The sequence below is a fragment of the Prionailurus bengalensis genome, chromosome B4, assembly GCF_016509475.1.
Source record: "Prionailurus bengalensis isolate Pbe53 chromosome B4, Fcat_Pben_1.1_paternal_pri, whole genome shotgun sequence".
Lineage (NCBI taxonomy): Eukaryota > Metazoa > Chordata > Mammalia > Carnivora > Felidae > Prionailurus > Prionailurus bengalensis.
Genome location: NC_057358.1, coordinates 104,354,914 through 104,371,268, shown reverse-complemented (window position 1 = coordinate 104,371,268; position 16,355 = coordinate 104,354,914). Strand labels below are relative to the sequence as shown.

General features: G+C 33.7%; 1 protein-coding gene across 13 annotated transcripts in view; it reads left to right on the top strand.

Moving 5' to 3' along the window:
* PPFIA2 (PTPRF interacting protein alpha 2) overlaps nucleotides 1-16,355 on the top strand; it is a 479,591-nt gene that overhangs the window by 368,807 nt on the left and 94,429 nt on the right. For 7 of the 13 annotated variants that reach the window (XM_043561614.1, XM_043561613.1, XM_043561612.1 and 4 more), the window contains 6 exons: nucleotides 2,617-2,700; nucleotides 2,962-3,093; nucleotides 4,626-4,688; nucleotides 9,464-9,555; nucleotides 13,966-14,101; nucleotides 15,922-16,142. In XM_043561614.1, the coding sequence (XP_043417549.1) occupies nucleotides 2,617-2,700; nucleotides 2,962-3,093; nucleotides 4,626-4,688; nucleotides 9,464-9,555; nucleotides 13,966-14,101; nucleotides 15,922-16,142 (728 nt within the window). Of the gene's footprint in view, nucleotides 1-2,102; nucleotides 2,190-2,616; nucleotides 2,701-2,961; nucleotides 3,094-4,625; nucleotides 4,689-9,463; nucleotides 9,556-13,965; nucleotides 14,102-15,921; nucleotides 16,143-16,355 lie in introns of all 13 variants that reach the window. The other 6 variants (XM_043561607.1, XM_043561611.1, XM_043561608.1 and 3 more) reach the window with 1 other exon arrangement.

The following is a 16,355-nucleotide window of genomic DNA, read 5'->3' as shown; positions in this document are numbered from 1 at the left end:
GTGTGTGTGTGTGTGTGTGTGTGTGTATAGATAGGTAAGGAAAGCTCATTTAAGGCTTTAGAAAGTCAGAAATATTGAGGAGTGGCTACAGATAAATGTTAACATTGGCTATAGCAAGTATACACAAAATTATCCAATAAAGACTTTGGGATCCCAATTTTATGATTTATTATGTTTACTTCTTTAATTAAAGTGCATATTCCCTCAGCAAGGACATAATTCGTATTGAATTCCATAAGGTATTTCATTCATTTTTAGTACCAGTAAAACATATCAACAATAACAAAGTAATTTAAACTTGACAGAATTCTTGCTCAATCTTTAAGTGAATTTTTACAATGTTTAGTATGTTTTCAATAGTTAAGATGGAAAGAGGTAGAAGTTTTAAGGACCTTTGGGAAGACCTACTGGGCTTGTGTTTTTAAAGAGACAGCTTTGGAAATTGAAATGTTCATGCTTTGACTACCTTGAATCAGTCACCTGATTAATTTTTACACCACCAACTGCATGTTAAAATGTACTTTTGAGAGATTACAGATATCTTAATGAATTTAGATGATACCATTTCAACAACATTTTGACCCATTTACTATATTCCTATTTGAATTCTAGGTTTTAAGTGATATTAGAAAACCATTTTGTGACATTTGGGAACTATGGTAGCTTTCTGTGTTTCTTCTGCTTGGAAATTTGGGGAGAGAAATTGGTTATTTGTTATTTCTTCATTATTTTCCCCATTTATGAAACAAGAATCTCAAAAGGAAAATCTTACAAATGTAAATATTGAGTTGTAATCTATATAAGTACACCAGTTAAATGTTAAATGTTTATTTTATAGATTAGTTGGAATTTGTTGCATAAAATAGTACATATGTGTGTGAGCCAATACATGAATAGGCTACTATTTCTTTTCAGGTACTGCATGACATATTTATATATAGTCCTATATTTGCATAAAGTAAGTTTCACTGTTTTAGAATAAACTTAGAGAATGTAATGGAATATGCTCTGGAGTTAAATCTTATAGATCTAACATAGAATAATTTTGATGTTATATATACTTGTAATTATGATCAAAATGTTGATTTAACTTTACATGTAATCTGTGCATAACATACTAATACAATTCAGCTATCAGCAATGTCACATGTGTTAACACTCTGTGTCTGATAACCTGACAATCACCTCCAAGACATGTAACGAATCCTGGCACTGGGCAAATATTAGCTGACAAAGGCACCATGCTGCCTGTTCACTTTAGGGCGCTATTTTGTTTCCATGGCAACAAATCAATGTAGAAACAGTTTCTGAGTGGTTCCTAGTGTCATTCAGGAGACTTTGTAAATAAATATTCTTGTCCTCACAATATATTGTCACCTTGATAATTTGAGGACTTCTAATCGCTTTCATTTACAATGTCAAATTAAGACTACATCTGAGAATAGGTGCCAGGGTACTAGACCAGGTACTACACACTTGTATTCAGAGACCAGAAGTCAGTTTGTCAGCTCGTCACTGTTGCTGAGGAAACTCAACCCTGGAATTGGAGAATACCCATAATAATTAATCCTGTGGCTTAGTTTGTCTTGATGTCTACAGTGTTAGGTTTGTAATAAATTTTTTTCCAAATTTATTTCACCTGGGTCGTTGTCCTAGCATACACTTCAACGCTGAGACACACAGTTTGCATTATTTTTTAGTAATATGATAAACAAACAAACCAAAATACAAAACATTTAACAATCTATCAGAGACATATTCTAGTGTTTGGTTTCCCATAATTCCAACTATTACATGACTCTTTCAGAGTTGCTTTAATTCATTCTGTAGTAGTCTTTCATCGCCAGCCGTCACTAACCTTCCATACCTTAGGTTGGTAGCTTTTTATTTGGGCGTATCATTGTTTTTCATTTATAACCATTGACTGCATCGTGTTCACCAGATATCAGTGTAGTTCTTTCCATGTAAAATTCTGTCTATTAAAGTATTAAATTTGCTGTCACATTTTTCTTTTAAGCATTCTGTGCTATGTTCTGTTCAGTGTCAGTGTCTTTAGTTCTGATTTTTCAATTTTGTCCCTCTCCTTTTCCTTGACTTGTTAGTCTGATCCAACCTCTTCTACCTCATCTGATGATTATCAATATGTTATGGAAGCTAAACTACAAGAAATGATCTCCATACGTAGGAAGGTAGTCCTACTGGACTTTACTTTCTATTGCTAAATAGAATCCATCTAAGTTTTTCTTTTCATTTATAAAAATTATGTTATTTTTATTTATTGATAATCAACCATCTGTGCAGTTCAGTGCTTCAGGAGCTTAAGATTGGACAATGGCAGGTTTGTGTTCAAACCATGCACAGTCTGCATGTTACATTTGGCTGATTTCATTGCTCATAAATAAGTCCAATGTTTTGCTGATGCTTGGATGTAACAGGCCTTTGTAGCTGACACATTTCAAGCAATGCTGTTCAGCTGCCTGTTTAAAAAAAGTTTATTTTTTGAAAATTACATTTGCGGTTGGTAGTAGCTTGCTTTACATTTTATTTCAATTTATTTAGAGGTAAAGTGTTAATCAAATCTTACATGTCAGGTACATATTTCAAATTTCTTAACAGGCTGAAGAGAGACATGGAAACATTGAAGAACGCATGAGACATCTAGAAGGTCAACTTGAAGAGAAAAATCAAGAACTTCAAAGAGTATGTATATTAAGAACCACTCCCTTCAATCATCAGTCTATGGGCATGTAAGAAATGAATGTCTTTCTTGATGATAGGTTATATTTAAAATCTTATGAATATGCTCTGTGCATTTTAATTAAAAAAAGAAAAGGTTCTGCCAATTTAATCACACCAGACATAAAATGGAATCCAATTTTAAACTAGAAAAATATAAAAACAAACCCAGTGCTTTTTAAATGATTGTTATGTCAAGTTTATTTATTTTTTCTTGAATATAAGGCTAGGCAAAGAGAGAAAATGAATGAGGAGCACAACAAAAGATTATCTGATACGGTGGACAGACTTCTGACTGAATCTAATGAACGCTTACAACTACATTTAAAGGAAAGAATGGCTGCCCTAGAGGAGAAGGTAAAATGACAGAAGAGTAGAATCACATGAATATTTATCAATGTTCTTAAGAGCATGGTTGTTTTATACCCTGCTGTAATTATTGTATTGGTCGGATGATCCATTTATTTTCCTTAAGTATATATGACATAGTCTTAGAAGTGAACGAGTAGTTTCTGTAAAAATGTGTAAGATAAATTTTTAAATGAGTAAAAGTGCTGCATGGTATGTAAATCTTGCATATTCTCATGATCGTATAGATAAATGTATTAAAATGTATTTTGTGGTGAAAATACTTAGTTATTCTTCACCTGGTGTGCAAAAAAAGAGCAGTGAGACAAAAATCGATTATTTTGGGGATGTCTTGCATTGAACTATTCACATGTTTCGAGTAATAAATCTACTGCTTGTCTAAAAGCCAAAATGAGTAACTGAATTTATATTACCAATAGAACTAATCCTACTACAGTTTAGGAATGCAATAATTTCAGCTGCATCATTTCCAAAAATTGCCTCTTTACAGTGTGCAATGTCATTCACAATGCTATGTGTCTTGTTGATAGTTGGCAACTACCACACCAGCACGAGTTACATGCGTTGGTTGCCGATTTCAGAGCAGATACAAAGGTAGGGGCTAAAACCCAGGTGGACAAATCATTTTGGAAATTGAGAATGAATGCCAGTCACTACTTAAGCTAGACATTTTCCCCTGACCCAGACAATAAGCCAAAATAGAAAAAAATACTCCCCTGAAATTGTTAAAGTAGACTGGCTAACTTTCATTACAAAGTGATAACCTTCTTCCCATTCAACTCCAAATGCATGGCCACTTTACCAATCACTACACTCTTAGTTTAGTTTTACTAAAATTAAATTTGAAAAAATATATTTTTTAAAATCATGCTTTGTGGTAATATAAAAAAGCATAAAGCTTTTACGATAGTAATCACTTCATGACAAAATTTTAAAAATAATTTCTATGATGCAGCTTATTTCTACATGTCATGAGATGTAACGGTTTTGTAAATAGCTAAAATTTCATTTATATTGCTCTAATGATTTAACCTTTATTGGAAATTATTTATTCTGTGTTTGAAATAGAAGGCCAGAAATTAAACTTTCCAGAAATAGGATCTGATAATTTATTTTTTTCCTCAGATGATAAAAATGAGTTCATCTGAATCCTTTATCTGTAATACCTTTGGCTAATATTGAGTTTATTACTCACATTTTCTCATTTTAAAAGTAACCTAATTATTTCAAATTTTAAAACACCGAGAAGAAGAAAATATAGCTTAGAAGATAATATTTATTCCATTTGCCAGTCCAAGTGTTACAAAATAACATTTCCCATTTAAATTATGTATTTTTCTAAATGTTAAGGTATTATGTTTAAGGATTCTATTTAAATGTGGTTTCTATGGAAACCAAGAAATAGATGCACCAAGGAAGGAATCAAAGAGAAGGAATCAAAGATTCTTGAGCAATAAAACATTAATCTACATATTCAATTATTTTCTCTTTAGTTAATTATTTTTCTTTCTTTTCTTTAGAATGTTTTAATTCAAGAATCAGAAACTTTCAGAAAGAATCTGGAAGAATCTTTACATGACAAGGTATAATGGAAACTTACATTTTACCCATTTTTCTATTTTAGACTGACAAATGTGTTATTGTAAAATAAATTTGATAAGAAATAAATTTAGGATGCTACCTTTTTAAAACAATTTTAACTTTTGTATTATACGTACAGAAAAGTGTACATATCTAGAGAGCTTGATAAATTTTTACAAACCAAACACACTGAAAATCAAGTCTTATAGCCCCCTTCTTGTTCAAATACAATTACTACTCTTATCCTAAACGATAATCACTGTCTTATTTCTAAAAAAAAAAATGCTTTTGACTTTTTGTGCTTTACACAAGTGGAGTAAACTAATTTGTATTTAGTTTGAGATATCATTTAAGCAGACATGTATTAAATATCATGCACAATGATTGTGCTGAATTATGTTTGCTACATGATCCTGGTTCCAAAGTAGCTGAAAAATGTAATTGAGAGAGAACACGCCTTTGACAAAGCAGCAAGTTGCAGAGGAACAGATGCCAAGTGTCGAAGGAGTGAAATATGTAGTAAGAGCTACAGGTAGGAGAGACTACCATATAGTACTGCTATAAATAAGGCTTCAGGGAGGTGTCACTTGACAAAGCTCTATGGAAAGGGAAGAATACGTTACAAGCCTTTCAAATACAGTGCATGTGGCATGATTGCCAGTGCTTTGTGTGAGGCAGGAGTGGTAGGGAGTTTCATTTCTTAAATAATGATGGGCATAACCTGGGGCACGTGGGTAGCTCAGTCAGTTAAGCGTCCGACTTGATTTCTGTTCAGGTCATGACCCCAGAGTTATGGGATCAAGCCCTGCATTGGGAGCAGGGCCTGCTTCAGATTCTCTTTCTCTCCCTGTGCCCCTCCCCCTGCTCTCTCTCTGTCTCTCTAAAATAAAATTTTCTTAATTTTTTAAAAAAATAATAGCATAACATTTGGCTGGAATCAGTTATTCCTGTTATAGGACATATTATATAAGAGGCAGTTAAGGACCAAATTATGAAATGTTAAAAGCTGTAATTGCTAATATATCTTCTCCTTCTTCATTAGCCTATATATTTTTTAAGTCTATTAGTTATTTTGAAAGAGAGAGAGCATGAGAGCAGGGGCGGGGCAGAGAGAGGACAGAGAGAATCCCAAGCAGGCTCCATGCCATCAGTACAGAGCCCGATGGAGGGCTCCATCCCAACAACTATGAGATCATGACTTGAGCCAAAATCAAGAGTCAGACACTTAACTGAATGAGCCACCCAGGTGCCCCACATATAAATTTTTGTTAGCAATTTTGTCTGATTTCATTTTGTTTAGCACAGGAAAATAATGTAATATAAAATTATTGACTTAAAAAGTGACCTACAAATGTGTGTGGAACAAAAGAGAAGAGAGAGAGAGAAGAAGCAAGGGACAGAAGAGACGGAGGGAGAGGAGGGAATATCTGGGAACAGTATGGCATGTGGAAAGTATTGGAAAAGATGAGAGAAGAAAGATTAAAAAAAAAGGAAAACTGTACATTTAGCCCCACTAAATTCTACATATTATGATGTTAATTTAAAACTATGTGGCCCCACAGTCAGTGTATATATGATCTGAAAGATAGATCTCTCTGTGGCAATACAATATGGTCCCTAGAAGATAGCATCTAATTCTTTCTGAAGTAGTTTTAAAAAAAGTCTACAGAGTGGAGATGCCATTTCATCAGGCTCTTGAAGGCACAAAAGATCTTGCCAAATAGGCAAGGGTAGGGCAGAGGACAGAGCCTATGTGAGAGCACAGAGAAAACAAAGATGGTTGATTTGCTGATTTACCAGAAGTTTGCTGTGACTGGTATGTGTTTAAAGAACTAGGTTGCGCCCAGATTGTGGATTTTGGACTTGATCCTATTATGCAATGTTATGTTTTCCAAAGCTCTGTGTGCTCCTGGCAAGATCCCCAGAACCCACTCCCCCACCACCTACCCAAACCTTGTAGCTTCAACAATCTGCCTAAGCAACTAACAGTACTAATCACTCCATGCTTTGCACCCTTGTTCACGCCAGTAACTAGAGGAAGCAAATCCCAGGTCATACCTCATTTCTGAATATCATCCCACACAGCTAAACATATTTCCAAATCTAACCACATCTCCTATAACTTCTGAAATTTCCACTCAGTTCTCTATAACTGACAGTCATTCATTAGCCAAATCTCCTGTGTACTCAACCTCTTCTTGTTTCTCATCATCTTGATCTCTAAAATTTGAAATTCCTAGGACTGGTTTTGAATTTCTTCTCATGTTCACTCATTGAGTTGAGGCTCTTCTGATCTCATGGATTTAAAACCATCTATAAATTGAGCACCTCCAAATTTAGATCACCGACTGGGTCCTCTCTCCTGAGAGAGTTCATGTATTTAAGAGCCAACTCAATATCTCTATTTGGACACTTGGGCAACTCAAATGTTCACAGGTTCAATACCCCCCACCCCCAAAACCAGCACCACCAACCTCAACCACCGCCAGCAGTAGTCCTCTCAGTAAATTACAACTTCTCCTCTTAGCCAGGTTAACCTTGGAGTTATTCTTGACCCCTTTATCTCACACTCCACATTCAGTCCAATAGCAAATTCAGTTAGTTCTGTCTTCAAGATATAACCCAAATCCATCCAGTCTCTTTCTAACACTGCTATTGTCCAAGCCACAATTTTCTTGCCTATGTTTTTGGAAAGACAGTAATAATTATCTTTCTTCCCTCCCTCCCAGTCTCATTCATCAGGAGTGATCATGTCACCATTTTGCTCAAAAATCCTCCAGTCATTTTCTACCTCACTCAGAGTAAAAACCAAAGACTTAAAAATGGTTGACAAGGCCTTTTAGGACTACCCTTCCCAAGCCCTGCAACCAAAACATTTCTAAGTCTATTCCCTATCTGTCTTTCTCTTTACTGTCCAACCCAGCCACAATGACCTCCTTGCCCTCTACTTCAACAAATATACTCCTTCTCACTAGGGAGCATTTGTATCTGCTAAACCTTTTCCTAAGACATCCGTATTTTTTTTTAACTCCCTTCCTTTCTTTAGGTTTTTGCTCAAATAGCACTTTATTGGAGAGATCTTCCATGCTTCTCTTATTTTCTTTTTCCTACCAACATCCTATAGACTCTGTTTATTGTCTTGTTTACTAGATTATAAATTATAGGAGGGCAGGGAATTTTTTATCTTACTACTTTATCTTAGGGCATAGCACAATAGAGGTGCCCTATGTGTGTATGTGGAAATAACAAACAAAGGGATTAATGAATGCAATAAGAAATCCTTTAACATTTTAGGCAAATAATTTATTTGATCATATGTGTTTTTTTAAATGATACATCTAAAAGAGAAATGTGTAGGGAAGAGATTGAAGGGAGCACCGCCTCTGTGGAAGCTGGTGAAGTAATTCAGGAAAAAACTTAAAAAGGTGTCGAGTAGGATGATGTTAGTAAGAATAAAAAGGGCAGATAAGAGAAATATTGGGAAAGCCACATTAACAACAAAGTATGGTGAGAAACGAAGTATGAGTCAAGTAAAATGTCAAGCATTGGCTGCTGGGACGGGAAAAAAACAGTAAGAGGAAATCTAGAAGGACATATTTAAACTTTCACAACATTATAAAATGTTATAATCATGAAAACAAAATAAATCCTTACATATGCATTTAATTAAGGACTATTAGGTGACCCTTACATTGAAGATTTATGGACAGAAACTGGTAATGACAATCTGAGAAAATTTTCAGGTGTACAAATAATTCTACCAATATCAAGCTCATAGTTTTAACTTATATCACGTAATGACCCTTTTCCTCATCTTTTTTTGTTTAATCTTCATTTTGAGAGAGAGAGAACGCAAGTGAGGGAGAGGCAGAGAGTGAGAGACAGAGACACAGAATCCAAAGTAGGCTTCAGGCTCTGAGCTATCAGGACAGAGCCCAATGTGAGGCTTCAACTCACGAGTCGTGAGATCATGACCTGAGCTGAAGTTGGATGCTTAACTGACTGAGCCACCCAGTTGCCCACTTTTCCTCATCTTTTTAATCCATTTTTCTTTCTCCTTCATCATGTGTATTACAACCCTTATAGAATAATCAAAGTCCTTTTCTTCATGAATAAGACCTTTTCTTTATTTTTTTAATCTGCTATGATTATGACTTTGCCTTTTGAAGTGATGTATACATAGCTAGTCATGATCTTAGTATTCCTATATGTTTGCAAAAATTTAGGATTAATGAATGCAAGACAATGTAAATAATTTTTTTTAGGGAAGTAAAATTTGTATTTTTTATTTTTAACCCAAACTAACTAATGGCAAAACAAACTTTAGGAGTTTTTGACACATCTTTTCATCAGAAATGAACTAACTGATGACCATGGAAGTGATTGCCAAGAAATAAAGATCGAAAGAATTGATATTAGTTGTACTAGGAAATATGACCATTCATATATTGAGTTCAGTTCATTGATGGTGAAGTTTTAAGCATAGCATGTTATTCTGTGTTTATTTTTGTCTCAACAATCTAAAGTACTACTCTATAAAACATCTTCAAGGCACTAATGTTTAGATAACTTTCTATTGATTTGTGCTTTTCACATTTTCATTACAAGGGGAAAATGAGGCATATTTTGCCGTCATGTCTAATGACCTGTAATAAAAATATATCCATCAGTTTTCCATTTTTAAAAAAACACTGATTGATAGCTTGGTTTATCATAATTGAATGTTGGTATTCTTGGCATATGCATATCTTCTGAGTCAAACATCTTTGATTTTTAGGAAAGATTAGCAGAAGAAATTGAAAAGCTGAGATCTGAACTTGACCAATTGAAAATGAGAACTGGCTCTTTAATTGAACCCACAATATCAAGGTAACATTAAATTAAAATCTTATTTATAGTTTGCCAAAAATCAATATGAATTTTTTATGATCCCGTATTACCTCAAATAAAATAAAACAGGCCTCTTACTGCCCAGCAGGCATTACCCTATGTTCACTCCTTACTCCTTACTGATTTACTATTTCTATATTCAAAAATAATTCTCTAACTTAGTAATCTATTCTGCAAATATGCAATAAAAATTTTGAATATTACATTTGTATTCTGCATTTAATTACACAGCTATAAATAACGTAAAAAGAGTCTTTTTTTTTAATTTTTTTTCAACGTTTATTTATTTTTGGGACAGAGAGAGACAGAGCATGAACAGGGGAGGAGCAGAGAGAGAGGGAGACACAGAATCGGAAACATGCTCCAGGCTCTGAGTCATCAGCCCAGAGCCTGACGCGGGGCTTGAACTCACGGACTGTGAGATCGTGACCTGGCTGAAGTCGGATGCTTAACCGACTGCGCCACCCAGGCGCCCCAAAAAGAGTCTTAAATGAAGGAATAGAACTGTATGTGAGGAGATTACTTCTCATTCCAGGAAGAGGCAACACCTCTTTTCTCTACATGCAGAAATGCTTTCAATGTATAATGTTACTGAAGAAGTATCATTGATTATGGTCACTTAGCATCCACCTATCTTGTTAAATTAATTGCAAATACAAAGTGAAGGAGAAATTATACATGTTTTGAAAACAAGTAAATTTAGCCATACTCATCTGCTTTGACTCAGTACCTCATCTTGAAAAAAAGAAGCAATGACATAATTATTTACTCTGTAGATAAATACATTGATCTTGATAATTCACATGTAATTTTCTTTTGTGCTTAGGGCCTTTTATTTAAAGTTAATGAGAAACCCTACAAGGATTTACTCATTTGATCATTTATTTATTAGACAACACAATCGTATCAATTATTTGAAACATTTGACCACCACAAACTTTGAGAAGTTCATTTTTCTTGGTCTTATAGTTATTCTAAGAATGTTCATTCCATGGGCGCTGGAATTTATGTTTGTTTTGGTTACTGTAATCTCAGTACCTAAAACAAAGAAACAAACCAAACCTGGTATATAGTATACTCTCAATAGATATCATTGAACAAATGAATATGTGTAATAAAGCATTTTTGAGATATTCAGATCAAAAATCCAAGTTAAAAAATCCTAAAGGTGCTTATATTCTCTTGAATGTAAGTATTAGTAAAAATAAAGTTCAGTATTTTGAGTATTTTTTACCTTCAGTTTAATATAAGAAACACAGTTCTGCAGGCAAAAAAAAAAAAAAAACATCCAAAGAACTTTTAAACATGTAGGTCTTTAATTTAGAAAATTGTGTTTATTTTTCTAAATGCTTTATTATGATTTATGTATCTGAACTGAAATTATTAATTCAGTGATATATGTTCACAAGGTAGGGTGATGATGATGGTATTGATGAAGGAGAAAAAGAGCTGATAAAATAGCAACAGAATAAATACATAGAATGACCATCATCCAGTCAACAAATTTAGTAGTTTTTTAACAGAACCAAATGGTCATTTTGTTGGCTTTTTGACCTTTGGTCTCAGAAATTTGATCTCAGAGTTGTATAAAAAGAGAGAGAGAGAAAGAGAGAGACTCTTAAATATAGAGAACAAACTAGTGGTTACAAGAGAGGGAAGCTCGGTAGGGAGAAGGGTAAAATAGGTGAAGGGGATTAAGAATACACTTATCATGATGAGTACTGAGTAATGTATAGAACTGTGGAATCACTGTATTTTACACCTGAAACTAATAAAACACTGTACATTACTGAAATTAAATATATATATGTATATATATATACACATACATACATATATGTATGTAATATCCTTAAAAAATAGAGAGTTGTAGAAGTGTCATCTAAAAGTTCTAAAAGTTCATCACTACACTGAGTCATCATGGACAGCCTAATAATATGACATTTATCCACCATGAAGGATCATTCTGAAAGCTTGGGAACTACATACAGAACAATTCTTCTTTGATATACGAGATTGTAGTAGAAACAAAACTAGACCAAGAATAAGAAGATTGACATTTCTAGGTCTAATACATACAATTATTAGCTGTTTCATTTTGGAAAACCCATTTACCTTAAGAAGTTCAAATTTTATATGTATTTTACATGAATTATATATAAAAATATTTTTATGATTATCTCACAAGCTTACTTTGTAGATAAAATGAGACTAGTGAGCAAAGGGGGTTTTGTAAACAGTAAATCAAAAAGTACAAAGTATTATAGGAATTACTGATTAGACAAACTGATGGAATTTATAATATGTTATAGGATAACAATATGTGTTGAATGGCAATTACTTATTGAACAAACATGCTTCTGAATGCACAATTTAAACAGCAATAAGAAAACAGAAGATGCATAGGAACTTCACTGATCTTACAGATGAATGAATAATACCTGTTTCAAATGGGAAACACAGGGATACTCTGAGGACTATTACAATAAAGGGAATACAAGGGGCTACAATAGTATAAGACAATGGGAGTTTTAAGCTGACTTTAAAAATGTCAACCACATAAATGTGGGAAGAGACTATTTCTAGCAGAAAGAACATCATGTTCGAAGGCTCAGGATCAAAGGAAAGTGTGAGTTACTCAAGAAATTGAAAGAAAGTCAGTACAGCTGGATGGAGAGAGAGAAGGCAGATAGTAACTAGAAGTGAAGCTAGAAAGCAGGGTTCCAGATTGTAGAGGGCCTTGTAAGGCCATCGAAGGGTTTTAAGCAGGGCATCAATAGTAGCAGATCTGTGTTTTGGTTCACATTTTTATAAATGACCTGGAGTTGAGAGATAAGACAACAAGAAAACAATACTCCTAGGAAGATGAGTTATAATTTTAGAATCGCCCCTCCAATGACCAAAGAGACGTTACCCAAACAGTGACAGACAAGATACCTAGAATGTTCTAAGGTAGACAGTTTAGACTGTATTTTGATTAATTTCATTCATTTATGAGCTTACCAGACATTTATGAAGTGTTTATTATATGCTAGGAATGCCTCCTTTCGCATACAATGGTAACTAAAATCTGACCTTTGTCTTCATGAAACATATACCCTGTTATAAATAGGTCCTGAGAGAGGTCCTATTTATGAATGTGACCTGGTTCGTTAGTTTTTATATGTGGCTATTCCATAATAAAACCAGTTTCCTTGATTGAGTTTCAAGTTCACTGCTATAAAAACAATAGCTGCCCTCCACTTGGAGGATGATTCCTTAGTTCATTTGCTTTAAATTTCTGCTTGACAAAACAGGGATTTGCATTAGTTAGGTCAGTGTCTTCTATTGTTGCAAAAATCTAGACCTCACGTAACCTTTTCTGATCTTGCCAATAGTTTGGAAATGCTAGGGTTTTTTTTCTTTTTTTTTTTCACAAAAGGAACTAACAGAGCACAGTAGATCAGTAGGAGCCCCAAGTTCGAGAGAAAATACAGTGTTAAACATATTTCCTACTGATGATGGATCATTTTATAGGACAGCATGCTGTCACTATTATCATCATTATTATAGCAATAAACTGAACTTGCTATAAATCTATATATAAATAACATGTGTAGCAAAATATTTATTACACTTTGATTACAGTGTTTATTGAAAACCAGTGTGATGATATTTTTCAACCGGAATTTTGCAACTATTTCATCTCTAACCATATTTCAGAATCAAATGTGCTTATCAAAATATTTTTCTTTATATTTTTGAAACAATGTCTTATCAAAAGCTGAAAAATTGTCCTGGTGGTAGGTCCCATTATATTTAAAAAATAAGATTATTAACCTTGGGTCCATTTAATTTTAAGTATTTTGTTAATTTCCTAAATTGAAAAATAGAACACCTTGAGAGAGAATTCTGGGACCCCAAAAGTTTACACATTTTACTGTTAGATTAGTGGGAAATATTTAAAACAGACACAGCAATAAATAACATATATTGGTATGTACACTAAATAATTCAACTACAATTCTATTTAGTTTTGTTTATCCTATTTGCCAGAATTTAAGCCAGTGGATTTTGGTTGTCAATCTTAACTTGTTTTATTTTACTACCACATTTGAAAACGATAATTAACAGACAGATGTTTTATATTCTGTTTAAACAGACAAGGTCACTTGACCTTCAAGAATGGACCTGAAACCAGTTTCTGACCTAAGCCTCAGAAGAGACCCCAAAGAGTCATGACAATTCACCAGTTTTGTTCTGTGATTTTTTTTTCTTTTTTCTTGAGCATTTATGTTTTATTCCTTTTTTTATACTTTATTCTTTATTGAAAATTGAGCAGTTCATAGTGATTTGCTGGAAAGTTTAACTTTTGAGATTGAGCATATGTCATATTTTTCCCTTTTCCAGAACTCATCTAGACACCTCAGCTGAGTTGCGGTATTCTGTTGGATCCCTAGTGGACAGCCAGACTGATTACAGAACAACTAAAGTAATAAGAAGACCCAGGAGAGGCCGCATGGGTGTACGACGAGATGAGCCAAAGGTTAATTTTTTTTATTTCAAGTCTTTGATGATTCTCAGTAAATATACTGTTCCATTTTGGATAGAATTTTAATACTGAGAGAATTTAAAATGCTAGCATTTTTAGTTTCAAGCATGACATATTTTTTTAAACTATAACTAATGTAAAACTACCCGTGTGTGCCGGAAGTTGAACTATACACTTCCCATGTGTGTATCCACATAACCTTATGAATTTGGTACTATTTTTATGTCAACTGCAGACATAAAAAGATTGAAGCTCAGAAATTTTAAGTGCTCAACATTAATTACACAGCCAGCAAAGTGAGAGGATCCAAACTTGAACCTCTATTTGTTTCAAATTCCATGCTTTTATCCAGTATGCTGTATTGCCACACAAATGGACTTTTGGTTTGCTTGGGCACTTATGCATTGGCATTCATATTGTCAATTAAAATTAATTAAATATTTTAAGTAGAATTACTATTTTAATAAAACTTCGAGAAAAATGTACACACACTATTGCAAGTGTTTATGGAGAACTTCTCCTGATAAATTGCAGAGCTGTCTTTCATTCAGTCAGTTAACTTGCAAGCTATGTATATTGTACGTTTTTCATTGCATTTTATACTGAAGTGATATAGTTCCTTTGTGCCCTAAGTATAGCTTTTTCTCCCCAACCACTTTTATGTGTCAAATACTACATAACCTACTTGTCCTCATTTGTACACAGGTTCTTGGATGCCCTATGGTTTTTAATTGGTACCCATGTCATGCATAATTTAATCCCTCATAGTAGGCATTCAATATCTGTTAAATGAATGAATAAAGAAGTGAACAGAGGAAGACTAAATCAAATCCATCTTGGTTCTTTTCATATGCCAAATAAACTAGTGCCACTTGTACGAAACCAATTTGTGACACAAATACTAATTCAGGTCATCAATCTTAAATACTCAGGGCAAAATCATGTGGTCCCCCTCCCCCCCCCCCAAAAAAATCATTTTACATCATCACAAAAATGAAAAACATTTTTTTAAATGCAAAAAATTCTTTCTTACTTTCCTTCCTCTCCTACCTTCAGATCACAGCTTGAAAAATGCTGGTCTGTTGCTTACTGAAGATTTTCACTGGGGCACCTGGCTGGCTCAGTCAATAAAGCATGCGACTCTTGATCTTGGGATCATGAGTTGGAGCCCCACATTGGGTGTTTCAGATTATTTACAAAATTATTTTTTTCATTCACATGAGGGATTTATTATATCAAATTAAAAAAAACATAGCCATGTAAATTAGTGTGCCTTGGGCTTAAAAAAAATCAATGAAGCATTTGAGTGATCAGAAGAGTAGAGATGAAATTAATATTTTTTTAATAATATGTTGTTAGAACCTATGTAAATGAATGTTGGGGAGAGAATTATTATATAATTTGTGTGGCAATATTTGTAGTCAGCCTGTAACAAGAAAGTGTAAGTAAGACTAATTAGTATAAGAGATGGAAATGCATCAGTACAAGTGAATAGAGGTTGTTATATTTAGAAAGAAGGAAAATGTTTCAAACATAGATGCTTTAAAGTAATTGATACCTCACATTAAACCAGAAATCATGTGTAAGTTTATCGTAATTATTCCTATTAAAATCTTGATATTTATGCTGACAATTAGTACCTGCCATTACTTAAGATGTCAAAGAAATATTTTATTGAAAAAATACATTAAAATTTTAATAATCAGTTCCACTTTTCCTAAGTAAGCTACAAAAGAGTGTGTGCAAGTTGATTTTTTAAGACTACTGCTTTGATAATGAGCAATATGTACAATAATTACTCATTTACCATTCAGGTGAAATCTCTTGGGGATCATGAGTGGAATAGAACTCAGCAAATTGGAGTGCTAAGCAGCCACCCTTTTGAAAGTGACACTGAAATGTCTGATATTGATGATGATGACCGAGAAACTATTTTTAGCTCAATGGATCTTCTCTCGCCAAGTGGTCATTCTGATGCCCAGACTCTAGCCATGATGCTTCAAGAACAGTTGGATGCCATCAACAAAGAAATCAGGTGAGTTCAATTATCACTGATGGTTTTAAGGGATTAGAAAACCTTGATCCTAAAAATATCATGATTAGATCAGAAGCACTGGCATCACTTGGGAGCTGCAGACTCTGAGACCTCACACTACACTGAATCAGAATGTGCATTTTCACAAGATTCTTAGGATATCTATACATGTCCTGTGTAAAATTAGAACGATCTTTATAAGGAAAATATATG